We start from the raw sequence: 27,131 nt of genomic DNA on the forward strand, positions 1-27,131 counted from the left end.
ACTATTCAGCAGGGAAAAACAGCGTAATGCGCCAGTCCAGGTTCTTGTGTTTCCTCTCGGTCGCACTATTTGGCAGCAGGCAGCAGGGGCGGAGAGCGAGAGGGAGAGGGAGGGGCGTCAAGGGGCCGGCACCACGACCGGAAGTCCGGTCAGCGAACCAAAAATAAAAGGCAGTTTTATTAAATTCAGCACACGGAGAGGTAAAACTGTGCAAAAGTAAATAAATAAATAAATAAATAAATAAATAAATAAATAAATAAATAAATTAATAATTTAAAGTTGGACTAAAATGTACAAATTCAACTGGAATCACAATAACTGTTGAATATTAACAAAGCAATAACTGCAAAGTCTTTGACAACATTATGAAATAAAATTAACCTCCACAGATCTATGGACCCGTACATTTTATTGTTATGATTTTACTCTATGGGATTTTACTGCAAACTAAATATGAATCAGTTATTTTTCATTTACAAAGAAAATACCCAAAACTAAGCAACTGCAACTGGATATAATGGAGACAAATGAATAATTCTGATGGAACAAAAACACACATCCAGCCCTTAATGGCAAAGATTTATCAATAAATAAATAAATAGATAAAATTATATTTTTTTTGTTAGACACATCATGTAACAATAAATATTATGAAATTTCCTTCTGTAATTTACAGCCAAGAAGAAGATTAGACTAATGTATCAGACCAATAAAAACTAAGCTACATCTAATAAATAAATAAATAAATAAATAGTGGCATCATTAAAAGTATATATAATACCACCTGTAAAGATTTTGATGATGTTTGTGTTGTTTTATTCCTTTTTATTTTTTATGTGCTGTTTTGTTTCTGAAATGTGCTGTATAAATAAACATGATTGATTAAAGTTATTTTCAAGAAGTATTTTTAATCTGACAAATGAAGATAATCAGAAAGCAGATTTACTGAATTGTAAATACATTTTAAAATGTTTTATTTATGCAATAAAATTTAAAAAGTGCTTTAGATTAAAAATGTATGTTAGAATATAATATGTTTTAAAAAATTAAATAAACATATAATTTTTTTCAATTAAATTATGTTTTCCTGTATGTGGTGGCACTAATTCAGTTTCGAATAATAACAATTAAAAACTATTGATTTGATGTCCTTCTCGGGTTTTATTTTGAAAGGCTCAGCCGGATGTTTGGCGCCGCGCTGCTTCCATCTTGACCGTTGGAGGTGAGATGGCCGTGAAGTGTCTCTGGTTCCTGTGAAGTCGGAGCGGGCTGTGCGGACAGACCAGCGGGAGGCCAGGAACCGCTCCGTTTCCCCGCCGGGTCTCCTTCCTTTTACCCAGTTTGACGGTAAGACCGGAGGAAGAGCTGCCCGGTCTGCCTGCAGGTAAACAACCAGCAACAACACACGGAGCGTTCGTTTTGTTGGCTGCGTTCTCCCGCCGAGGGGGAGGGGCGGGAGAGGCAGCAGCAGACAGCCGGAGACCGAACCCAGACCCCGGCTGTCTCCCAGTCTGGGACAGTCCCGGTCCCGGGTTGGACTCTCGGACTGTCCCGCTGTTGTTGAGTGGACTGCGGCGGGTATCCGCCCCCTTTACCCGTACGATCCGTTTATAATGGACTGATAAAGATAAAGGGAAAAGGCGAGCAACATGGCTGACGCTGGCCCTGCTGCAGAACCTGCTTTTTCCTTTTCTCACTGCAGACATTCATGATAAAATGTCACATTTTTAACACAAACAGTCAAAGCAGCTGCTGCGTTTTGGCTTTCATAATCCAAAATGACTGCAGCAAAACAAAAATACCAATTAAAACATGCAGTTTTCAACTCAAGGTCTTCCTCTGAATGATGCATTTTGGTGCATTGTCATATTCAAATGCAGCAGTAGGAGCAGGAAGAAGTTGTTGGAAAACGGATTTGAATGTCTGGGAACCAGAACCAGAAAACAAGGCGGCCTGTCCTCAGAAACCTGGGCTGGTCAGTCCAGGTGAAGCGGCTCCGGGCCAATCAGAAAGCAGACATGTCACTGACAGGAAGTGAAGCTTCATTTTCCAAACACACCCCGTTTGAAAACCAGAGATTAGTTAATATCAGTCCAGACACAGAAAAATCTGATTTTTCCCCTCCATTTATTAAATACATCTAAACATTCATTTAAGTGTTTCTGCTTAAATGATGAACAGATTTATTAAAACGTTTACAATATGACATTAAAGAAATGCATAAATAAGTTTCATGTACAGAAATATCAGCTTTTTGAATATAATGTGGTTGTACACCACTTGATTTTTTTCCTTCCACTCAACTTTCCACTCTGACTGTCCTTCCTTGTGGACTGCTCTAGGACTTTGTTGGACATAACATAAAACTTCTGTATTCAACAAAATTTCTCAAAATCTAAATTTTGTGTGTAATTAATCCCTAAAATATGGAATTAGAATCACATTAAATTTTCTCAATTTATTTTAGGATTGATGCAACTGAACATTTCAGGACTGAAAAATCTTCCTTTTGTTTCTTTTTAGACTGAAACTTTGGCTTTCATTTCCCTTGAACAATAATAATGAACATTAACAGAAAGAAACTGAAACATTTCATTCTGTGTGAGATTCTAATTCAGAGGTTTTCAACATAGGGGTCCCGGCCCCTCAGGGGGTCGCGGTGGGACTTCATGCAGATTGTGAGATTTCTGATTTGAGATTTTTAATATATTTAAAAAAGAATTGAAGTTATGTCTTTAAATACACATTAGCATGAATCTAACACCTTATAAATTGATAATAGGAGGCATAAAATAATGAACTGCTCAGGTCAGAACCTAAAATGTAAATAAATATTAGTTGTTGATACGTCCCAGTTTTACTGGTCTGATCCAACATGGCGGCCCTTTAAAACATGGATGAGCAGGTGTGATCCTGAATCCAGTACTGCACTTCTAGATGCATCTAGAAGCTCTGTAGGAAGTATGGAGTAAGGCAGTAACTGGCTTGTTATTAAAGAAGCATCTCACAAACTCTTTTGTGGCACTGATGTTGTTCCAAAGAGGCTGGCAAAGAGCAATCCGATCCGTAACCTAAAAACAACTCTGCAGGATTTCTTCAGATTCCTGTGACTACTTTGCAATTATACAACTCACATTCCTTAAACCATCGATATTGATGTGTTTTTTATTAGGATTTTATGTTGTAGACCCGACTGTGAAGCTGCAGGCAGATGGTACATCAGTTTGAACAATTCTTTTGGTCCATTTGTGTTCAGGCCGCCTGACTTGGTACCGTGTTGCACCACCTTCTGCTGCAGGTCTTCTAGGGTTTGTCTCCAGCAGTTTTAAACATCTGGAGTCTAAACTTTGTTTCCATTCTTTGTAAAACAGCTCAAGTTCAGTTAGGATGGGATTTTTCAGGTCTTTGTCTAGGCCATTCTAACTCATGAAGAAGTATTGATCTAAACCTTCTACTGAAGCTTTGGCTGGATGTTTAGGTTTGTCGTTTTCTTGTCGGCTTTATTATTCATGCTGAACACAGAAAAAGAATTCCTGCTGCATGATGCTGCCACCACCATGTCCCACCATGGGGATGAAGTGCTGTGTTAGCTTGTTTGAAATCAACTTGGTGTGTTTTTATTGGCGTTGGTTTCCTTAATTTTGTAAAATCAATCTTTTCTATTTCAGCAAAGGTCTGGAATCAGCCAATGTCTTCTTCTGCAGTGAAAGAGGTTTGACTGTTGGCTCCGCCCACCAGGTCATGTCTGGAGGTTTATAGTTAACAATAGTCACCCCACTGTTGCCAACTCAGCAACTTTCTTGCTATTCTTAGCAACATTTCAGACAAATAAATCGGTATCGTCCAAAATGGGAATCGGTAGATCAGGTTTTTTAAAAGAAGAGCTGCAGTCGGTTCATCGTTAAACTGAATTTGAGTTTCTACCCAGATAATGAAGTGATGGAAACAAACGTTTGAAATGGGATTCAGCCTCAGAATGAATCAGATGTGAAACGTGCAGATTGGATGCACATGTTTCACATTTGCCTGTTTTATGCTCCTTCCCTGGGCCTCCATGTTGCTGAGTAAGTATGTCGTAAAGAAGTCCGTCTCGTCTCGTTGTCTCTGGGAGGAAGTTCTGATCCACTTGACCGACCGTTTGGATCAGGAAACTCTGCAGGACGACCTGCGCAGAACTAGAGCCGATCCAGATGTTTTTGGGGGAGGAGGAAAAAACGTTGCATTTTTCTGCACAGACCTTCTTACATCACCGGTACCGACCGTAAATCTCTGGCCGCAGTCGCTCTGTTTGTCCAGAACCGAGCGGCGCTGTTCCAGCTGCGGTCTGAGGTCGGATGGAGGTGGAAGCGTTTGGCGCCGACCCGGTTTGTGTTCGGTTTCATGGTGACGTCCGGCATCATCCGGCTCTCTGGGGATCAGCCGATGAGTCACAGCGCGTCGCCCGGCCCGCCTGGAGGAAAATCACCAGCAGCTGTGGCCCATTTCTGCAGAACCTTCTGAGGTTCTGGTCGGCCAGGAATGTGTTTGAGGTTTGTTCATCTCCTCAGCTGGAAAAAAACAAGTTTGTCATAAAGCTTTTAGAGGAATAAAAGCTCCTTTTATCCCGCCTCTCTTAGGGTCCCAATCGGGCCGAACCGTTTGGTTCTGGTCTGGTTTCTTTAAGGGGCTGAGCGGTTAGAGAGGAAGATGTTACGTAACACCGAACCTGCAGATAAATAATCCACCACACGCCTCCTCACAGGATCCACTGATCAATAATTAAGGTCCCGTGTTCGGGACGTTTTCCCCTCTGGGTCCGAACCCGAACCGTTAACAGAACCTCATCATCTAACGGAGGAACTGTTGGATCAGCGTTTCACATATTAGGATCAACTCTTCAATTAAAATCAGAAATATCTGCAAAACTGAATAATTCTTGACTTTCGGTGAACCGGGTTGTTTCCTCCCGTCTCTTTATCGTTTCGTACGATTAGAAATAAATTTCTTTTGTGACAAAAACTGAAACTCCTCCAAAGATGTCTGACGTTTTTAGTGGAAAGCAAAACAAAAAGTACAAAAACTAAACAGATTTAGTGTTAAATATTATTTAAACAAAAGGTTTATGTGAAAATAATTTCTCTGGATGATAAATTATCTCAGACGTTATTGTGATAAACGATCATTTTAATTCTGAGATCATTTTAAAATAATATAATTGAACAGATTCTCAAAGATCAATAAAATTAAATTCTACTGAACGTTTGACACTGAATGAACATTTAAAATATCCAAAACAAACAAACAACAAATAAAATGAATTATAACGTCTCTGTAAACAAAATTGTCCTTCAAAAAAAAGTTTAGATGAGACGAAATGACCAAACTGAAAACTTTTATCATCCAGTTTTTAGTAGAAAAACAATAAATTATGCAAATTGAAATGATTGATATCAAATGTGCATCAGTTGATTGATTGGTTGTTGCAACAGGCCTTGATTTAGGCCAGTGGGGGAGTCTGGAAAAACATCAAGTATAAGTTTTCTTTCTTCCTCCAAACTTTCTCCTGGATGTTTCCATCTTTACTTGTGCCTGGTGATTTGGTGATCGACTCCCCCTGCTGGCCTGGAGGATTTCTGTTTTATGGAGCTTTTTAAACTCGCTGCTTCTTTTTTTTTTGCTAATTGCAACATTTTCTCTTTTGCTTCTTTTTCCTGCGGTTGCAGAATTTTGTGTTTTTTGTAATGTTCATTGTTTGATTTGTTGCTATTAAGTCAACAATAATTAATTTTTTTCCATGAATTCTGTTGTTTTCATCGTTTTGCATTTCAAACAGGTTTTTTCTACTGGATTAAATAAATTTGAATCATAAATAGTTTGAAATTCCCTCCTTCACTCATCCTTTGAAATGTACTGAGAAACATTTTAAACTCCCCGACATGTTAGCTTGACCTCCAGGCTGCCATCTGCCAGAATCCGTTGTTTGGACTAGACCTCTGGTTGTCAAGGACTTTTCTAAGATTCCTGGAGGTGAAAGTTGGATCAGACTTAACAAATAAATTGAGTTTATTAAATATTCCCAACCAGTGAGCCAGAACAGGAACTGGGTTCTGGATACAAACGTTTTCTTCTTTTTTGTGGTTTTCAAGGTTTTTAATGCTAATTAGCCGTCCAGCTCCAGGTTGTTTTAATTTAGACTGAAGATTAGTCGATGTTTTTACTGCTTGGAGCTGAAGCTCTGATTTAAAACTAAAATCTTTCAAAATGAAAAACTTTTGAGTTTAAAATGTTTGAACCATTTTGTGTTTTCCAGGTTTGACTCTGATTCAGTTCAGGAGCTGAAGGACCAACGTCTCCATCCACTCTCCTCCTGAGATCAGGTAGGACTTTACCAGGCCGTCCTGTCATGACCTTTAACCTTTGACCTGCCAACTGAGGCCTGCAGAGAGAGATGGAGCTGAAGCTCACTGATTGGTTGGTTTTACTAAAAAGATCTTTCTGAGAGGTCTTTAGGACGTCAATGGATCTGAAATAAGAAATGACCTTTGACCTCCAGAGAGGAACTTCTAGCAGGATCAATTTGATCCACAATTCATTCATCCATCCATCCATCCATCCATTCATCCATCCATCCATCCATCTTCATGCTCTGTGCAGTAAAATCTGTTCTGAACTTTTGAAATGGATCCTAAAGGTCATCTGAAGGTCATCCAACCCCCTCCCCTCCTCCCCTCTGTGTGGTTCCAGACCTGGAGACCCGGTTCTGGTTGTAGCCCAGTGGTGAGGCAGCCCGGCTGCCCCTCTGCCTCCAGATGAATGAAGAGCCCACCGGGTCACAGAGACACAGCTGATGCAGGTCACTGCCTCACACACACATACACACACACACACACACACACACACACACACACACACACGCATTCACACACACACATACACACACACACACACTCCCACCATGGTTCCATCAGAGGAAGTCCAGTAGAACCGGTGTTTCTGAATCCTTCCTCAGGGCATGCAGGTGTTTCTGCAAACATGATGAAGAAGAAGAATCCACACAAGTGAGTAGAAGCTTCCAGCCTCCCAGTTCCCCGTCTGACTGGGAGAACCGGGCCGGTTAACTGGTTCTGTCTGCTCCTGCAGAAAGCATAAGAGCAGCCTGGGCCCGCCCACCAAGGTTCTGTCCCAGCCGCGGCGCAACATCGTGGGCTGCAGGATCCAGCACATCTGGAAGGACGGGGGAGGACACGTGGTGTGGAAGGGAACGGTTCTGGATCAGGTGATCTGGGTCCAACCCGCCGGGTCAAACACGCTTCTGAAACACTGAGGAAGTTTTACATTAAAGTCGACTTTTAGACTTTAAAATAGTCAAAGAAGTTTGGACCCGTTCTGTCATAGCGCCGCCGCCATTTTTGTTTCTTTATCTGTCTGGATGACCAGCGGCGCCCTCTGCTGGATGGCGGACAAACTACAACAATAAGAGAGTTTAAGCGGAAGTCATTAGTTAATCGACTGGAGCTAATTTTAATCTAATAAACTATCATTCAACAAGTCATTTAATAGTTTTTAGTTGACAGATGAACAGGGAGGTTTGGGAGTTTAAACTATCGTTTGTTTCCACCAGGTGCCTGTGAATCCGTCGCTCTACCTGATAAAGTACGACGGGTTTGACTGCGTTTACGGCCTGGAGCTGCATAAGGACGAACGGGTTCAGGGCCTGGAGGTTCTGCCCGACCGGCTCAGTGAGAACGACACTGCAAAAACATTTTTCATCTTGTATTTTTAAGAGTTTTTGTTATTTATGTTTACATATTTACATTTATGTTTCTTTAGATCTTTTCAATAAATTTTCCCCATCATTGGACAAATCACTAAACATTTCTGATAATGGTTCCTGAATAGGAAATGAAAACATTTGATAAAACTAAATTTAATACATAAAAAAACTTTACTTTAGATACTGAGTTAAGTAAAGTTGATATATTATTACCAAGTAATATTTTATACAAGACACTTTAGCATTAGCTTCCACTAAATACCATTTGGATGTAGCGCTTTAGCATTAGCTTCTGTTCAGTACCATATTGGTTTAGTGTTTTAGTGTTAGCAAAACCGATGTTTATGATTAGTGCTATAATGTTAGCGCAGCTAGCGTTTTAGTTAGCTGCTCTAACTTTTTAAGAAGTCCTATAATAAACCTTGTTTTGTGTGAATTTTCTTAATTTTTTCCTCATGTAAAGATTCTTGAGCTGAAACATTTGACAAGATGTCTGACAGAGTCTTTTGTCCACAGCTAAGTCGCGCCTGACGGACGTTAGCCTAGCCGACACCATGATCGGGAAGGCCGTGGAGCACATGTTTGAGACGGAGGAGGGCCCGAAGGAGGAGTGGAGGGGGATGGTTCTGGCCCGCGCCCCCATCATGACCACCTGGTTCTACATCACCTACGAGAAGGACCCGGTTCTGTACATGTACCAGCTGCTGGACGACTACAAGGAGGGCGACCTGCGCATCATGCCCGACTCCAGTGAGTCCGCTCACATTCGGTGTTTTCAGAGTTTCCCGTGCGTCGAGGTTAACGTGTCGCTTGGCGTCCGCAGACGACAGCGTCCCGGCGGAGCGGGAGCCCGGCGAGGTGGTGGACAGCCTGGTGGGCAAGCAGGTGGAGTACGCCAAAGAGGACGGCGGCAAACGAACAGGCATGGTCATCCACCAGGTGGAGGCCAAGCCGTCCGTCTACTTCATCAAGTTCGACGACGACTTCCTCATTTACGTCTACGACCTGGTCAAGACTTCGTAAAGACTCTGCGGACGGCGCCACCCCGACGTGACGGAAAGTAAAAAGAAGCAGCAGCTCATGCCGACGCGACTGAAGCATTTAACCCAGCACACGTTAATCCGACCATCCAAGACAAAAACACTGAGATTATTCCCAACGGGATGAAGGCGAGTGGAGGGCGTCTCAAAACCCTTCGCAGTAAATTATCATTTCATTTTACGTTCCACTTGAATTGGTTTGAAGCCGTTAAACCTTCCAGGATGAAGAAACGGGTCCGTTTACTTTTTTAATTGGGGAAAAACCATGAAGGTTTTTTGTTGAAGCAAAGCAGATCCATGGTAGCCGACTTCGCCTGGAAAAATAAAAGAAGTAAAACCTGAACTTTGTTGATTTCCAGTGAAAAAAATTCTCTGATCAAATAAAGAGAAGAAGAAGAAGACTGGAGTTCTGGGAATGAAGGAGTTACACTGTTTGGACTCTTTAACTCAGTGTTTATGATCCTTTTTAATCAAGAAGCATATATGGAGGCCCATTTCTGCCAAAAATAACACCGACAAATAATTAGAAATTTTTAAAATTGTACCATGGATCAGTATTATCACCTAGAAAAAATAGTTTAAAAATATGTAAGAAAATATTTTACCTGTTTTTTCATTGTTTAAAAATTAGAAATTAATCAATTAGCACAAATTAACAAGCCCTCACCCCAACGTTGATTTTTAAGAATAGAAAACTTAATGTTTGGCCTTTTTCTCAAATTCTAGCTGATTGAGTTCATTTTCTGAGATTCATTTTTCTCCGCATCACAAATGACATTCAGTGCAGAATTTTTTTCTAAAAAAAATAAAAGCTGCCTAGTCACAGATTAATCACGGACAGGAAGTTGGGCATGAAAAATATCCTTCAAAACTCTGAGATAAAGAAAATAACATCTGTAAACATCAGCCTCCACACTTCCTGACACCCCTGGTGGCCGCGCCAGTCTGAGTACCAAACTCTGTTTTCTCTGAGAGGCAATCAGATTTTTATTCCAGATGTCCTGACATTACAAAGAATTAAACGGTAGAGAAACAGGCCCACAGCATCACACATCCTCCACCAAACTTAACAGTTTTTCTCATTTGTTTCACAGCAGAAACATCCTGTAGCGTTTGTTCCTGCTCAGTCATAAACTGCTTTTCCATTACAAACCTGCACAAATCTTTGTCAATATTCAGCTAATGTTTAAAAACTGCGGTGTTTTGATTGCATAATGAACACAATTAAAATAAAATCACACTTGAATAAGTTCAGCACCATCACTCTAAAACTACTTCCTGTTGTCATCTTCTTGGTTTCCACCAGTAGCAACATCCGGTTGTTGGTCACGTGACTCATAAAGCAAAAACATTTGTTTCTGTTGCATTTTGCAAAATAAATCAATTTTCATAGGGCCACAAAATCCCCCTGTTGCTAGCATAGCACCAAAACCTTTTATTGAAAAACGAGAGATTTGTTTTTTCCAAATTAATGAATAAATTAATGAATTTATTTTCGAAAAATTGAATTATGCAATTAAATGTTTAGTAGAAATGCAGCTACTGCCCTGCACGTTTATAGCATCAAAATTGAGTGTTTTTTTTATTTTTATTTTTTTTATTAAGATTTTAAATTTAATTGTTGAGTTTTTTAACATTTTTTAGGTTGAGGTTGTTACTGGAATAATTCATGCCTTCGTTTCGTTTCTTCACCAGGGAAGCCAAAAACTGTGGAGGCTGCTGAGCGTTTGTGTCAAACAGTAGCTGGACATGTTGGTAGAAAACTGGTGAAAGTGTTTAACATCCAGCTGTTGTACAGATAAACCAATCAAACGTTTTCATCCCATTATATGCTACCTACACAGGCTCAATGTCAAAGTATTCAACATCCAGAGAAAAAAATCAACAACTTCTTGTCTTGAAGACGTCTGCAGGTAAAAACTGTGAAGAAAAAAAACGTGGCTGTTTTTGTATTTTTTTTTTGTTTGTTTGTTTTTGATCGATGCCAAAAAAAAAAAAAGGAAGTCCCTTTCTTGTCGTTGAGTTGTTTGGTGTTTAAAATGATCTGACAACTTTTTCTTGTGATTTCACTCAAGCCTTTAAATTGAATCGTGTTCGTCTTTTCTAAGTCGTCAATGAAGGAGCGATGGACGGAAAAAGGAGGCCGGAGATTCGCCCGTTTTCTGTCGTTTTGTTGTTTATTTTTGACGGGATGATTTTGGAAGATTTTGGGCTTCTGAAGTCAGAAATGAAAGGAGAAACGAATCAGCTTTGGAGCTGAAAATAAGAAACATTTGGAGGTTAATTTTTGTTTGGTCCCGTTTCTTTTTGCTCTACAACAAAAGTAGCCGAGACTTAACCTGGACAGGTTTTTATTTAAATCATGTACACAGTAAATGAACATCCACTGAAGGTTTAAATTTCTTTTTCACTAATGTACTTATTGTTTTACTTTGGATTTAGTCCAGACTGAAGGTTTTCCATAAACTTGTTTTCTGGCTGGCAGAAACTTTGAATTTTTAAGTAAACGTTTTAAATCTTTCCACTGATTTCTCAGATTAATTTCCACATCAGGCATGTAGATTATGGGATGTCCCAATCTTACTGACAAAAGTAGCAAAAATGCAGAAAGGCAGCTTCTTTATGGTTAAAACATTAAAAATGCAATTTAATTTCCTTCACTATTTCAAATATATTATTTATTTATGTGGTTTCTCAACAAAAATATATAAAATGTACATCCAGATTTCAGATACCAAACCGTTTATTCTCTGTGAAGCATCTTTATAACATTCATCATAATGTTATAAAAAATATTAGTAATGGAAAAAAAATTTGATTTTGTAAATATTAACATGTTATATTCCATAATAACAAACTAATTTATTCTAAATGCAGTATTTTATTTTGTAGTACCTCTCATTGTCATTACTGTAAAATCTCAGTGGTACTGCTCAACTGTTGTAGCATTTAGCATAACTGTCATAAAAAGTCTTCAGTAATGTTAAGGTATAAATTTGTTTTGTTTATATGAGGAGAAACAAGATCTGTGTTTATATTAATGACAAAATTTTAAAAAGTACTGTGGCAAAAAAATTAAAATACTCATGCATATGGCTACTTAGCACATGCTAAATAGCATCTTGCTAGTTAGCAAATGCATGTTAGCTTTAATTTCTTTAATTTGAAGAACTGTACATATACTGAACATTGTCAATCACAAAGTTAATAAAAAATATAGCTGCAGTGGTTTAAAGCTAATGGTATATTTTCATGTAGGCTAACTAGCATACGACTTAGATGTCTATGGTACTAGATAAATGCTAAGTTAAGCTAGTTAGCTATATGCTGACTAGGTTGAGTAAAATAAAGCTTAACAGGATGAGTTGTGGTACATTTTGTTTACTTTTTCTGCTATAATGTTCAGATCTCATTTAGATAAAAGTTTTAACAACTGAGTTTTAACAACTCAGTCAGTTGTTAAAACTTTTATCTAAATGAGATCTGAACATTATAGCAGAAAAAGTAAACAAAATGTTGGCACTAAGCAAGTTAGCTTAGAAGTTCTCTCAATGTTAATCAGTGACTACAGATTTAACATGAAAGTCAATTTTTCTCATTTAAATTCTTTTCATTTTTATGTAACATTACATTTGCTAATAAAATTTTAATATTGTTCCGTTTTCAGTCTGACAAATTTTAAAGAATAATTTTCATCTTTGAATTATAGGCACAACGTTATTTTTATTTTTTGACAGTTAATGAATTTCAATAGCAGTGGTCCAGAAATAATTTTTATGACAGTTTTTGCTCCATGGTAATTATTATTTGGCTGAAAGTGTTTTAGCATTATGTTCCAGCTCATTTTAGCTAATTCTGTTATATACTATGTGTTTGCATAAAATGCTGCAGTGCGCTAACAAAGAACCAAGACTGAGTCAAAATGTTTTCAAATGGTTTTTTTAAGCATTTTTTTGTTCTGGATAATTTTACCATACAGTAATCCTTGTTGTTTTACATGACAACTAGCATAAAGCTAAAAGTACAATGGCATTCTATACAAGCTAAGTAGCCATTTGCTAACTTGTATAGAACCCTGTTTGCTGATTTTCAGATTTTCAAAGTCTCTCAGATGGGAACATCCCTATAAAAATCTACCAATACGATTTCTTAAGCGTCAACAAATCTCAAAATGTTGCTAGCTTAACGTTTAGCTTTGGACTTTCATTTCTGTTTTTATTACCAATATTCAAAAAGTCCTAAATAAAATCAATATATAAATCTTGTCACTGTTGAACAGTTTATTTGGGGGAAAATTTGGTGCCTTTTTTTTGGCTCGACAGAAAATGATGGCGTATGTAAAACCTTCAGTGTGAGTGTACTCCTGTGACGTAGCTAGTTACTGAGGCAGAAAACGGCTAATATCACATCTGTTCATATATATGTATAGAAAAAAATATTCTCCCAGTGACCTTTGGGTCTCTGAAGCTGTGCAGCTGTTTGGTTTTTATTAAGCGTATGACTGATCATCTCAGCAGGACACTGTTTTAATTAGCAAACACGCCATCGGGTCATCACTGAGCTGTGCTTTCGGTTGGTTTAGCTCATTTTGCTGTACGTGATATCAGACTATTGTGGTTATTGTTGGAGCGATTTGGGCCTTCCATCATCCTTCTGCCTTGTAATATTTGTTTTTGTATGTTCAAATATGTATGTTAATAATTTTTATTGTTAATGGATAAACTTACACTGTGTGCTTTGTCTTTCTTTAATACAAATTACATCACGTTAATCAGAACTAAACTATTTTTTACACCCATTATGGGTGTAAAAAGTTGAGTTTCTCTGATGCCTTGACTGCTCCAAAAAGCCCAGATCACCATTCTTTCACTGCCGTGCTCAAAACCGCCTAAACTCCTGATTTTATATCAGTGCTTACGCTGATGATCATGTGATGAGCTTCAAAAGCAAATTTTTGTTAAATATGTTGTTATACTGAGGTTGACTTATTTTTTTATTTCAAGACACATTTTATTTTTCAACAGGATTTTTTAAAATATAATTTGCTAAATAATATTTCTTCCATATACCCATTATAACTTAAGAAAATGTTGAAAATAAATCACTTATGCATGGTTACTTCTTTATGTAGTAATTAATTAAGTGTGAAATTGATTTAATTTGAAAAGCATTTTAAAGTTGCTTGATTTGTTAATTTAATGGTTTCTGGGCTGCAGTTTAAACTGAGACTGAGGCTCATTAAACATCTGACTGGTTAACATGATCAGCACTAATTAATACCAATCACTTCAACTGGAACTTTAATTAAACTGGCAGATATAAATCCATGTTGTGCTGCAGGAAGGATTCATTTTATAGTAAAATATGGATTTTTGTAGAATGTAACTTGTAGACTCTGACCTTTCACCTGCTTTCCTCCGGGTCCCTTCAGAATGTCACTTATGACGTACATTTTAGATTTAGCAGCAAAAGTCACTTTTTCCCACAAATTACCAAAATGTTTTTTCTGACAAATTAGAAAACCGTAGCAGTTAGTATCCTTTTGGTATTAATGTAGATCAGGGTGTATTTGGTGCTTCAATCAAGCACCAAATACTCACAAAACGTGTAGTTATAAGCATTTTAACTTTACGTTTTTCAATAGAATAAACATTGGATTTGGATTTTTAATTTTTTATAAACAGGCACCAAAATCACAACAATCTTTTCATTTGTTTTTAACTTTGAGGTTCAACTTCTGAAAGTTTTCAACAGAATTAAACAGTGAAAAAAAATTTTTTGATTAAAAAATGTAATTCCTTTACATTTCTTTTTCTTTTTGTTACTTCAATTGATGCAGAAATTGGGAATGTTGTAATAAAAGTGATGATCTGAGGCGGTTCACAGAAGAGTCGAGCTGCAGGCCAACGGTTGAATCACATTTTATTTCAGTGCAGTTTCAGCAGGAGGATTTCAGATGAAGATGCAGAACAAGCAAACTTTCCTCTAGTTCTGGTTTCTTGAAGGGTTTCTGCAACAAAACGCTCCAGGAATCAGAAAACCGTTGAGTTATTTAAACGGGAAATAAACTTTATGCAGAATGACAGAAACAGTAATAATCAGAAAGAAGAAACGTTGATTTCTGTAGCTTCTACTATACCTAATAACCATTATTGTCCTTTAAACCTGAACGGGGAGATTGTTTTAATCCTTGGAGGCTGAAACTGGAACTTTGTGAATATTCCAGAGTAAATATTTATCTGCTGAACGTCAAACATGATCCGCCTGAATGTTTCAGGAAACCGACTCTCTGCAACGTCTGACTTTCACTTTGACACGGTAAGACATGAAAACTAAGAATGTAGCATGCAGCGACTCATACGGGCTGCAGGGGGCGCTGCTGTGATCCAGAGGTGTGGGCTGTGAGGCGTTCAGGGGCGTGAGGCGTTCAGGGCCGGCAGCGCTGGATGAAGCGCGGGTACAGGCAGACGTCCCGGATGTGGTGTCGGTTCAGCAGCCAGGTGAGGAAGCGCTCCAGGCCCAGACCGTAGCCGCCGTGGGGACACGAGCCGTACTTCCTCTGCAACGCCGGAGAACCGGGTCAAGCTGGATCAAACCGGGTCAAGCTGGATCAAACACGGCAAACGGCTGAGGCTCACCTGGTCCGTGTACCAGTAGTAGGGAGTCGGGTCGATCCCCTCCCTCTTGTATCCCTCCAGGAGCTCCTCAGAGTCCCAGATACGCATCGAGCCGCCGACGATCTCCCCGACGTTCGGCATCAACACGTCCACCTGGGGGCGACGACCAGAAATCGTAAAATTACCACTTAATCCTGGTAAAATTGTGACTTTAACCTGAAAAAATTATTCTAGCATTTTTATGACTTTATTCTTGTGCAACTTTTTTCCTTGTAATATGACGTTATTCTCTTTTCCTCTCATGAAGAGCGCTCCGGTTCTGGATTCTGACCCGTCTCCTCAGCGCCTCCAGCTGCACCGTTCCTCTGGTCTTACCGACTCGGTGAGGCGCGGGTCCTCCGGGCAGCGCTGCATGTAGAAGGACTTGATCTCGGCCGGGAAGCGGCAGAGCAGGATGGTCTCGTTGATGGCGTCGGTCATCAGCCTCTCCGGAGCTTCAGGGATGTCCTGAGAAAAACCCAGAATGAGACATTAAAGCTCAGCCCAAAGTCCAGACAGATCTGACTCTAGAACATCAGTTTTTATTTAACTGGACAGAAAGATCATAAACTGACTTCCTGCTGAGACAACAGCAGGAAGTATTGTTGTATTGTTCTTATAATCTCATTTTTTGAAAAACTGTCTTTTGGGTTTTTATTAACTTAAACGGACATATTTTCGTTTGGAGTGTTTGCACCATTAAAGCTCCTGCTGGTGTGAAAACGTTCAAATCAGAGCAGGATGTGCTGCATTCAGGCGTCACCTCTCCAAACTCGTAGTAAGTCCCGTCGTCCTTCTTCACATCGTGCTCTCTGAGCCACTCGATGGCCTCTGTGTAGTTCATCCTCTTGAAGGGTCTCTTTGGAGGTTTGAAGTCCTGGAAAACACAGAAATAAAAACCCAACACTAGTAATAGTAACAATAAACTAGTGGAGCCGGAGTCTTCTGTCTCGTACGGGGTTGATGTCGTAGAGCAGCTGAGCAGCGGGAGATTTGAGAACCCGGTCCACCACGTCACAGACCAGATCCTCTAGTCGGGTCAGCAGGTCCTCAAAGGAGATGAAGGGACACTCGGCCTCGATGTGAGTATACCTGAATGGAGTTGGCAAAAAGAGGAGATTTTAAACTGCTTCAGTTCCTCTTAGCAGAAAGTGGTTGAGGCTAATCCTTCCATAAATATCCTGGATATCTTTAAAATGCTAACAAAAACAGAAATCTATAATATTTGGGACAAATGGGTTGTATATTACTCCACCGTCTGAAGTTGCTTTCTGATTCCTCCACGTTTATTCCTTTTCTTTAAATCTTAGATTCTAAAACAAATGTTGTTATAAGGTAAATAGCTGATTTAAGTTCTTTTCTTGTTATTTTTTTAACTCAGGGAAGTTTCTTCATTCTCTCCTGAGTTTTATAAAGTATTTCTGATTTTTAATCAACTATAACGAGTAAAATTAAAAAACAAAGGTCTTAACTCTTACATATGACAAATTCACACCCAAAAGTCTCCAAAGGTCTTTGTTTAGACCTTAATGTGAGAATATTTTAGCTGCACTCACTCGGACAGATGTCTGCGGGTTCTGGACTGCTCGGCTCGGTACGACTGGGCGATGCAGAAGGTGTCGCCCAGGGCAGGTATGCAGGTCTCCAGGTAGAGCTGGGAGGATTGTGTCAGGTACGCCTGCTCACCAAAGTAGTCGAGGTTGAACAGCGTGGAGCCGCCCTCCACCTGGGTCTGCACCAACGTGGGAGGAGTGATCTGAAAAATTAAAGATACACAAACGTCTGAGAAGATTTCACATTTTTACTGATGCTCAGTGGACTTCATGTTTCATTTAATGAAATCATTATTTCAGTTCTGTAGTTGACCTCAAATGTAGTAGAAAAACTAAGTACTGCCTACAATGAGTAATTATACACAGCATGCTAACACATTATAGACCAGTTAAAGTTAAGAGTTGTTTGAGTTGCTTTGCGTCACCTCATAATATCCGCGGCTGAAGAAGTGATCCCTGAAGCACTGGGTCACCATTGATCTCACACGCAGGATCTTGGAGACGTTCTCTCCTCGGATCAGCATGTGCCGGTTGTTCAGCTGGACGTCGACGTCCGACTCTTCGTTCAGCAGGTTGTCGGCGCCGCCTGCTGGAGCTAAACCCACCAGCTCCCAGAAGTCACAGTGCAACTCGTGGCCACCGGGGGCCTGGCAGGAAAACTCAGTTAGCATGTTTATCAAATGTTTAACTAGTTATATTGGTATATTTCTAGAAAAAAATGACCATTTTATATGTGGTACAGCATAGAAATGTGATGCTTAGTCGCATTCTTAACATTTTACCAACACTATTTAATACCCAAGTGTTGTTAGAGGGCATGGGAGACATTTTTCTTTTTATTAAAAATAGTGTCAAAATTAAGTGGTTCAGGCAAATAGAATAAATGCTCTTCATTTATTTCTATATCTTTTTGTAATGTTGCTATGATTTTTCTAACATTTTATCTTTACACATTTTATTTCAATTAGTTCCGGTTTGCCTTCATCTTGATGCTAATTGATTTTATTTTATTTGTATCAAAGACAAAAAAAATTAGTTTTTTAATCATGCAGTTTTACATGTATTTATTTTACTTTTTTTATTTATGTTTTCCTGCTTGGAGAAGGTGCGTTTGATTTATTTACCTGTTTCCCTTCAGGAACCGGAGTGATGGTCCCGTACAGAGCTACTGTACTCTCTGTGGACAACAGCAGCCCGTTGTAGCACTGACACTAAACACAGGAAAAAAAACACACCCAAGTTTTAACATTTAAATAAGCTTTGTACAGAAGGAGCAGAACTAAAGTTTCTAAAAGTCTTGCAGGTTTTCTGAAGGTCTAAATATTTTATGAAACTTAAAAGAAAAGAAAATATGACCGTTTGAATCAGGAAATGCAAAGTGGAAACAGGTGGAAACAAGTATTACCAGTTTATCAGACAGAACACACTGGAGGAAACCAGTTCCGTCCCTCAACACGATGAACATCAGGTTCTTCCCTGCAGGAAAAAAGAAAGTCCAGTGAATACCGGCTCTCATCCAAGCCATGAGGTGCGTTTCATTCTGCTGCGTTTCTCACCCTGCCTCCGGAGGCGGTGGACCCATCCGAACACCTTCACCCTCTCACCTCGCTTGGCCTCCAGCTTGTGGATTTTCACCTGGAAAAACAAAACATGTGCTACCTGTTACAAACAGGATTTCTGGTAAAATTTGGATTTTAACATGGATTCATGGAAGTGTTGATAGGCAAAATGAAGACAAAGTAAAGTGACCAATCTTCCACTTCCTGTGAAACGTCAGTCGTTTATGAGCTGGACTGATTGCAGTACTGTTTAATCATTGCAGGGAATAAAATATGATGAAAACCATTATTTTTACAAACCTTAAAACAAGAAAGAGCTTTATAATAAAATATTTTGTAATTGAGGAATCTAAAAATTGATTAAAATGAAAAAAACAAACAAAAAACCCCCAACAAAAACAACTTCTGGTCACATTTGTAAATTAAATCTATACTGTCAAACATTCATGTTTCCATTTTGCAGCTTTTTAAAATCCAATCTCAAAGGAAAAACTAACACTTCTTGTTTTAAACATATAATCGAATAAGAAGAATGAGAAGCGGAAACCGACCATCTCAGGCTCAGGAAGGTTCGGGTCGTTCACTATCTCGATCTTCTTGGCCTCGTCCAGGTTCTTCTCTCTCCTCTCGTTGTCCTCAGCCTACGCAACAAATAAAAAGATACAGTTTAAGGCACAGTCGCCACCTGGTGGATAGTTTTAATAAAAATTTAACCACAAACCTCTTTCTTGTCTTTGGCATCGTTCTTCATCTGCTCGCGGTTGAAGGCTTTCTTAGCGTTTTTCATTTGTGTTTTTGAGATCACCGCCCAGCGCTGGAGACGACACACACAAAATCCAGAAGTTTTTACCAAATTTTATTTAAACAGCTGGAACAAACCAGTTGCATTAGGAGGAATGCCATCCTACAATCAAATATAAATGTGTGGAGTTTGTTAGTTCTGCTGGGACTTTAAGTCAGGTGAATATGTGGGGAAGAACCTCATGCCCATTGTTAAGCACGGTGGAGGATGTGTGATACTGTGGGAACTCACCTCTCCCTCCTTCTGGGATTCCACATAGATGGTCGGGAACGGCTCCTTCCCAGCAAACAGCAGCGCCTGACATGTTCAGATCACAAACTGAATTTAAGAAGTAGAAACAAAACATCTACGCCAAAAAATGGAAAATAAATCTAAAAATCAGTTTTTTGTCTGTTTTGAATTATTTTAATTCAGTTAAGCTTCAAAGACTGCATCTATTTCAATATAATTAGCACAAAAATTATTTTTAAATTATTAGATTAAGGAACTCCCTCATATTGATCCGTCATATATTGATAATTGGTGAAAAAGTGCAGCTCGATGTCTGCGTGTGGAAAACCTGCCTTGAGGGGAGTTTTGAAGGGTTTCTGCTCTGATCCGTCTCCATCCTGGTCGCTGCCGTGTTTATCAGAGACGTACATCTCAGCTGAGGAACGGAAACAAAAAGAAAAGGTTTAAAAACAAGAATGTAGAGACTCCATGATTTATACCTGAAGGAGGTTAAAGTTCAGGCAGCTGACTCTGAAATGTGGAAATGAATCTGAATCACAAACTTGAACAAGACGGATGATGTGAGGAAATAACCTACTGGGGAGTTTCTGCTCTGATGAAATAGATAAAAATTCCTTGATAATAATTATATGAATTTCAGCTAAACACATTTGTGATCTGGATGAAACCAGGAGGTCACAACAGCCCAACAGATTTAAACTATTTCCATTTTAAAAAAACATTTCCAGACTAAAATTGACCATTTTCTCAACTGATTATTTTAAATTCAAGATTTTTGTTCAAATATTTACTGTAAATTTTCCTGTTAGCTCCAAACCTGAACTATGTGTCTTATTTATGGTCGTAACTGAAACACAAATATCCAAAGATTCCGGCTTTCGATTTCTGTATAAAAATTAATCCAAATTAACAAATTAAAATTCCAACCCAAATTAAAATGGCTCATTTTAACCAGGATCTGTTTCTATTAGTTACAAAGAAGAACCCAGATGACTAAAAGTGAAAGTGAAAGAATGCTGAATGTTGTAACGTTGCAGCAGGACATTTTGAGATCAACTCATCTGCAACTGAAACACCAGAAACATTTAACAACTAACTATAAATAATAATAATTTGACTTATTTAAACCAAATAAACACATAGTCCATCTAATCGGCCCCATCCAGAGTTTTAGATTTACGCTTGGATACAGAAATGGGGCAAACCTTTTTACAGCCTTCATTTTTGATTGAATGTTTGTTGCATTAAACATATATGTAGAAAAAATGAAACGCATGAAAACAAAATGACAATGAATAAGCAGTAGATAGTGAAAGGGAGAAAAGGGGGCCTAAAATATAATTTAATTTCTGGTTTTAGATCAAACTGAGGTGATATTTACATTAATCAAACTTTTGCTCCTTCTTTGCACCAGATTCAGAAAAGCAGAGAATGCAGAAATATAGAAACAACCTGTTTTCCAAGGGATGACGGCTTGGAAACATTTTAGTATAACTTTTTAGTATATATATAATACACTATATTATTTTCTATAAAAATGCAGTGTAATAGGAGAAAAAAGGCCATATGTACATCTTAAGATTATATACAATTTAAAAAAATTTAATTAACATTTTTGCAAATTAAGTCAAAAATGAAACTCCTGTATAACAGTTTTTTACGCAAATACAAATTTTAATTATTTATTTGTGTCAATTTAGATGACTATCGCCAAAAGAAAAACAGGAAAAATAACCTAACAGCTGTAGTCCACCATATGTCTTAACGTTCAACAGATACAACCGAGAAACCTTTTTAAATTCCGTTTTTATTCAATTACCCGATTAATAAAAGTATTGTGACTAAAAATGTTGCATTTCCTCCACAGATTGGTCGTCATACTTTATCCCTTTAACCTCCGCATTGCAGAATGACAGCTACCTCAGCCTGGATTAGCCCAACATTAGCTTCCAGTTTTTATTTACGTTTTTCATTCAGTCTGTAAGCGAACAATAAGACCAGTTATAGTAAAATAGATCAAACTAGAGACTCACTGATTGATAAAGCAGAGATTTAAGCACCTTTATCATCGCTATACCGATCCAGACAGACACACACACTTCCCTGCTAACCAGCTAGCACCCCCTGGACAGGCTCATTTATCTCTTACCGACCGAGACTTGGTCCACACCTTTAGTTATCTCCGTCGCCATGTCGGCCCACGTCTTAAAACACCTCGCTGAAAGCAAAAGATGGCAACTTTGTATTAAAAAATCTAAATCAGCCGTCAGAAACGATCACCGGCGACGTCTCTGGGCTCCTAACGTGCAACTTTGCATCAGCCTACGACAGCTTCATAGAAAAGGCGAGACAGACATCTGATTGGTCCGTTTGGAAACGTCACACATGTTGTGTTGAATCTCATTGGTTACATTCAATGTCAACAACTGTTGTATTCAATGTTAGCTTGAAATCATACTTAAGGTAGTTCAGAGGAAGATAAACTAATAATATTTGTTTCACGTAAGATACATTTCATTTCGAAATTACATTTCTGAGACTTCACTTGCATTTTTAAACCAAAGAGCAATGTAACATTTACTTGTTTTTCAACTATATACCATAGAATCATATTTTTATATCCGTTATTGAACGTATCATGAGAAGGCGGGGTGTCATGATGCATTCAATATAGCTGTAAAGTTGGAAATTAGAGCTGCGTCACAACCGGATCGATTTCTGTATGACTGTTCACTGCGTTTAAAAAACTTTATTGGAAACAGTTAATAAATGACAGTAAATATTTCTACAGAGCTACAAGCACGATGTTACAAATTACAGTTATAAGATTATTTTACATTGAGCTGGTTGAAAACATGTTTTAAACATTATAAAGTAATAAAACACACCAAGCTAAGGAACAGCTCAGACATTAAAGATTTTATTGAAAAATAAACATAAATGTCTTGAAAGACCAATAAAATAGAAAATGTCTATTTCTTACATGCAAAAGAAATAGAAATTCAATTGTTCAAGAATTTGAGTTATTTTAATCAAATAAGGTATCGTCGGATGTGGTAGGTTTTGCTGCCAGGTCACAAATCTCAGCCCAGGTACCAGCATAATATACACCGAAGCCAGGACAGAGAGGTCGGGTGAACGTTGTCTGGACTCTGTGCAGGAGGCTCATGCTGTTGTCAGAGACGCTGTAGAAAGACAGAACACCTGCACTGTGATCCAGGTAAACTCCTATTCTGGATGAAAGTGGACCTGAGACTGGAGTTCTGATCCAGTTGTGTCTGATTTCATAACCCTGACAGCAACACTGCAAAGCCCAGGACTTTTTATTGTTTCCAAACGCACTTTCATCACCTTTTTGGCTAATGTCCTTATATGAAACTGCTATGAACACTTCAGAATAGCCATAAAGGGTTTTCCACTCCACCTCCCAGTAACAACGCCCAGTTAGAGCTTCTCTACACAAAATCTGGGGCCAGCGTAAGAACTTATCTGGGTGATCCACAGACTCATATTTTGGATAATAATATTGTGCTCTCGAGTAGTTCTCTACTTTGACCCACTTGTGTACAGTCCTTGGATCTAGAGTGAGAGGACAGGCGTACTGCAGGAACTCCTCTCTGGTCTGAGGTTCTGCCTGTGGAACCAGAACCTCCACATCGGTTCCAGTTGGTGGAACTGGGCTCCAGTCCTCGGTGAGCAGCTCCTCCAGTTTGTCACTCAGCTCAGAAACCTTTTCCTCTGCGTCTCGTCTGAAGCTCTCAGGCTGAACGTCGATGCGGGTCGGGTCAGAGGCCTCTCCGAGTCGGGCCAGGGAGCCGTAGTTCTGCAGAAAGCAGATGTGGTCACTGGTCGGCTGCAGCTCCTCCAACATGGCGGCTCTCCTCCTCAGATCCCTGATCTCCTCCTCCAGCGCCTCCAGCAGCTCCTTCACTTTGTTCACCTCAGATTCCTGCCGAGATCGGATCTGCTGCTTCACAGCGGTGAAGATCTTCTCTGCGTTTCTCAGCGCCTCGTCAGCAGACTGATGGATGTCCTGCTCCACCTGCTGGAGCTTCTCCACCTCCTGCTCTCTGCCCTGGATTCTCCGCTGGACGTCCTGCCGACGCGCCGCCAGCTCCTTCTCCTTGTTGCTCATCTCCGTGGCAACAGAAATCGTCTGGTGGCCTTTATGCTCGTCCATCAAGCAGAGGTAACAGATGCAGCTCTGGTCGGTGCGGCAGAAGATCTTCATCACCTCACTGTGCAGCGGGCAGACGGTGTCCTCCAGCTGCCGGGACGGCTCCACCAGCTTGTGCCTCTTCAGGGCGGGGATGGAGAAGTGAGGTTGGAGGTGCTGCTCACAGAGCGACACCAAACACTGCAGGCACGACTTCACTGCTTTCTGCTTCTCCTCACTGCAGAAATCACACGACAAATCTACAGAGAGAGCAGATGCATCAAAGTTAGCATAGTTAGATAAAACTGAGGAAATCATAAAAACTGAAACTGATGGGGTTCATCATGTGGGTAGAGAACACAAAAACTGAACTCAAGTGAGAGTAGAACTATTTTTACTCAAGTAAAAGTAAAAAGTAGTCTTCCAAAAATTGATAAAAAAGTATTAAAAAGTCTACTCAAGTACTGAGAAACTGAACAAATGATCAATAATTTAGCGTTAAAAAATTATATCATTAAACAGACCAAAATGTCAAGTCTAGTGAAAATTTTGGTATTTTAAAAACAAAACAAAAAAACTCAAAATCAGGCAAAAGAAGATTTTTCCAATTCAGTTTCTTTCAATAAAAAAACTTCTGAAACTTTAACAAAAACTGCAGGTGTGTGTCTGTGTCCAGAACTTTTACTCAGAAGTAGCAATACTTCATAATAAAATTACTCAAAAGTAAAAAGTACAGCGCGGTAAAAATTCTCTTAAATGTGTAATTAAAAAAAACAAACTTATTCAAGTAAATGTAACTAGTTTCTACTCAGCTCTGGTTGTAATGTAAATATTGTTTCTAAGTTAGATAGGAACGAGGACAGAGTTAGCTGGTGGCTTGTTTATTGTTGTCATAGCAACTCCATAGAAACTGCCTGCCAAAATCAGTTAATCGGTGACTTGGGTCACACCCAATGATGGCATAGTTACTTTGAAAAAGTAACTTAGTTATATTACTGACTACTTGATTTGGAAAGTAACTAAGTTACACTAAAAATAACTTTTTAGTTACTTTCAGCAGCTGCTAACAATAACGCTCCGCCTCCTGTGAAAATCACATTGAGCTTTGCCAAAACTTAATTGTCAGCTATTTTATAATGGTAACATCAACAATGTGTCTCCACTGATAAGGCTGAACTGAAGAGGAGATTGTAGAAAAAACAGTATAAAAAAATAAAAAATGTGAGTAGTTTGTGTGGTCCATTGTTGTCTGGAAAACTCTAAGAAGGATTTTAAAGCCCCCCTCCCCCCAGCCTCCAGGTTCTGTGTTACGGCCCTGCATTTGGTGTCACAGCGCACAGAGCTCCTCCTGCAGCTCCACTCAGGTGGCTGCACAGATTTGTGACACTTATCTTAATATTAATAATTAGAATGGCGTTATCTTGCCATTATAATTATTGGAAACTACGGACACGTTTATTCGTGGCTGTTTTCACGTTTATTGCGCTGTTCATATTGGTCTCGATGTTTGCAGTTTTCCGTAGCGCAGCGCGAAGCTCGACGTCATTCAGAGGTAAAACATTAACTTGACATTAACAAAGACACAGCGGGACGAATCATCCGGGAAATGATGAACAGGGAGAGACTGAGTAAAACTACCTTAATGACGGACAAATTCTGGGATTTATTATGAGTCTCTGATTATTTCCAAGCCCAAATGAGCAACTTCACGTTCATAAAGGAGCCCAAAAAGGCGCAACCAGCCGCTTATTAAATTTGCAAGCGACTTTAAAAAAAATGAAGCCCAAAGCCGCTTATAATAATCGGACTTGTCGACAGAAACTCAAAATAGTTCCAGTTTTTCCACCAACAAAATACGCATCTCCCTCCATTGTTTACATTTCTGTCGCATAGAGACGTCGGTCACTCGACAAGACGAGTAGAGGAAATACGATTAAATAACTAAAGAAGATAGAAACGCAAAAATGATTTTGATAAGTAACTGTAGTCTGACTACTGGATCTGAAACAGCAACGCGTTAGATTACTGTTATTGAAAAAAGTGGTCCGACGTCAGTAACGCGTTACAAATTAACGTGTTACTGACATCACTGGTCACACCTAAGTTCACGGAGGTGTGACGTCACATGAGACCACACTACCAAACACTGTAAAACTAATTAAAACTAACTGGATTCCAGAAACAAAAAGTCACAACACAATGAAAGTGAGTAAAATGGAAACCCGGAGCTGCTCTCACCCTCGCTGGGCTCGTCGGGAGCCGCCCGCGGGCCGCTCTTCCTCTTCCTCTTCCTCTTCTCCTCCACCAGCTCCGCTAGCACGGAGCTCCTCACCAGCGGCGGCCTCGGGCTGAAGCTCTGCCTGCACTGCGGGCAGCTGGGGCTCTCCTCCGCCTCGTCCCAGTACCTCCCGATGCAGGTCAGGCAGTAGCTGTGGCCGCACGGAATAGTTGCAGGATCCTTCATGAGGTCCAAGCAGATGGAGCAGCTGAGTTTGTCCTGCTCCGGTTTCGGTCCTGGATGCGCCATTTCTGAGCTGCTTTCAGAGCCAAACAGCAGGAAGAGGCAGAGCAGTAGTGACGTTACGTGATGAGCCGAAGCTTCGAGGCGTGTGTTGAGTAATGGAGGGGGCGTTTCCGTAAAGTGCGTATCGAGGCTTGCTTCATTTAGGGGAGGAGCCGAAAACGATGACGTCCGAAGCCTCGCTGCCCGGCTGTACCACGTGACTGCTTCGGGAAGTGCTCAGATTTTGGAGCGGGGTTTAGAAACCACACAGGCTCCATTCAAAATGTGGGTTGTTGTAGGCGAGTTGTGGTCAGTTGAGAGAGTGGACAGAGTTTTGATAGTGGTTATTTAGTTTGAGACAGGTAGGGAGAATATATATATATATATATATATATATATATATATATATATATATATATATATATATATATATATATATATATATATATATATATATATATATATATATATATATATATATATATATATATATATATATATATATATATATATATATATATATATATATATATATATATATATATATATATATATATTCCATATTCTGCACAGAAACATCTGTGCAGAATATGGACTGGAACCCCCAAGGTCAAAGTGGGAAACACCCCCGAAGGTAGTGGAGAATGACTGAGCTAAGATCCTGTGGGACTTCCAGATCCAGACAGACAAAATGGTGAGGGCGAACCAACCAGACATAGTCGTGGTGGATAAACAACAGAGGAAAGCCGTTGTGGTGGATGTGACAATACCAAGTGACTGCAACATCAGGAAAAAGGAGCATGAGAAACTAGAGAAATACCAGGGCCTAAGGGAGGAACTGGAGAGGGCCTGGAAGGTGAAGACCACAGTGGTGCCTG

The 27,131-nt window shown here is 39.4% G+C and overlaps 3 protein-coding genes across 5 annotated transcripts; 1 reads left to right on the forward strand and 2 right to left on the reverse strand.

Annotated features, from left to right (window-relative positions):
- The first annotated feature begins 1,180 nt into the window (after positions 1-1,180).
- On the forward strand, positions 1,181-13,519 carry LOC122819754 (spindlin-1-like). 2 transcript variants are annotated; one of them, XM_044096744.1, is made up of 8 exons: positions 1,181-1,384; positions 6,290-6,356; positions 6,724-6,832; positions 6,989-7,037; positions 7,120-7,255; positions 7,601-7,718; positions 8,270-8,503; positions 8,577-13,519. In XM_044096744.1, exons 3-8 carry the CDS (start codon positions 6,793-6,795, stop codon positions 8,774-8,776), a joined length of 777 nt encoding a protein of 258 aa, XP_043952679.1. In that variant the 5' UTR covers positions 1,181-1,384; positions 6,290-6,356; positions 6,724-6,792; the 3' UTR covers positions 8,777-13,519. The 2 variants fall into 2 exon arrangements, with proteins under 2 accessions (XP_043952679.1, XP_043952680.1); XM_044096745.1 differs by having other exon boundaries at positions 1,181-1,347.
- A 1,179-nt stretch (positions 13,520-14,698) lies between these two features.
- nars1 (asparaginyl-tRNA synthetase 1) lies at positions 14,699-21,924 on the reverse strand. 2 transcript variants are annotated; one of them, XM_044096742.1, is made up of 15 exons: positions 21,765-21,924; positions 19,927-20,009; positions 19,595-19,660; positions 19,283-19,375; positions 19,113-19,202; positions 18,559-18,637; positions 18,408-18,478; positions 18,127-18,213; positions 17,428-17,649; positions 17,006-17,205; positions 16,406-16,541; positions 16,213-16,326; positions 15,786-15,917; positions 15,432-15,563; positions 14,699-15,352 (listed from the first exon to the last, which is right to left on the reverse strand). In XM_044096742.1, exons 1-15 carry the CDS (start codon positions 21,784-21,786, stop codon positions 15,221-15,223), a joined length of 1,659 nt encoding a protein of 552 aa, XP_043952677.1. In that variant the 5' UTR covers positions 21,787-21,924; the 3' UTR covers positions 14,699-15,220. The 2 variants fall into 2 exon arrangements, with proteins under 2 accessions (XP_043952677.1, XP_043952676.1); XM_044096741.1 differs by having other exon boundaries at positions 21,744-21,924.
- A 399-nt stretch (positions 21,925-22,323) lies between these two features.
- LOC122819753 (tripartite motif-containing protein 16-like) lies at positions 22,324-26,347 on the reverse strand. Its single transcript, XM_044096743.1, has 2 exons — positions 25,989-26,347; positions 22,324-24,010 (listed from the first exon to the last, which is right to left on the reverse strand). The coding sequence occupies exons 1-2, from the start codon at positions 26,275-26,277 to the stop codon at positions 22,623-22,625; spliced, it is 1,677 nt and encodes a 558-aa protein (XP_043952678.1). The 5' UTR covers positions 26,278-26,347; the 3' UTR covers positions 22,324-22,622.
- Between the last annotated feature and the right edge of the window lie 784 nt (positions 26,348-27,131).

The sequence above is a fragment of the Gambusia affinis genome, linkage group LG17 (assembly GCF_019740435.1).
Source record: "Gambusia affinis linkage group LG17, SWU_Gaff_1.0, whole genome shotgun sequence".
Lineage (NCBI taxonomy): Eukaryota > Metazoa > Chordata > Actinopteri > Cyprinodontiformes > Poeciliidae > Gambusia > Gambusia affinis.

Coding starts and splice junctions, on each gene's coding strand:
- LOC122819754 (XM_044096744.1), top strand. CDS start 6,793: ATGAAGAGCCCACCGGGTCACAGAGACACAGCTGATGCAG. Junction 6,833..6,988: donor CAGAGACACAGCTGATGCAG/GTCACTGCCTCA, acceptor ATCCTTCCTCAG/GGCATGCAGGTGTTTCTGCA. Junction 7,719..8,269: donor GGTTCTGCCCGACCGGCTCA/GTGAGAACGACA, acceptor TTTTGTCCACAG/CTAAGTCGCGCCTGACGGAC.
- nars1 (XM_044096741.1), bottom strand. CDS start 21,786: ATGGCGACGGAGATAACTAAAGGTGTGGACCAAGTCTCGGTCG. Junction 16,327..16,405: donor TGCTCTACGACATCAACCCC/GTACGAGACAGA, acceptor TGTGTTTTCCAG/GACTTCAAACCTCCAAAGAG. Junction 15,353..15,431: donor ACTACTGGTACACGGACCAG/GTGAGCCTCAGC, acceptor CCGGCGTTGCAG/AGGAAGTACGGCTCGTGTCC.
- LOC122819753 (XM_044096743.1), bottom strand. CDS start 26,277: ATGGCGCATCCAGGACCGAAACCGGAGCAGGACAAACTCAGCTGCTCC. Junction 24,011..25,988: donor TCCCGACGAGCCCAGCGAGG/GTGAGAGCAGCT, acceptor CTCTCTCTGTAG/ATTTGTCGTGTGATTTCTGC.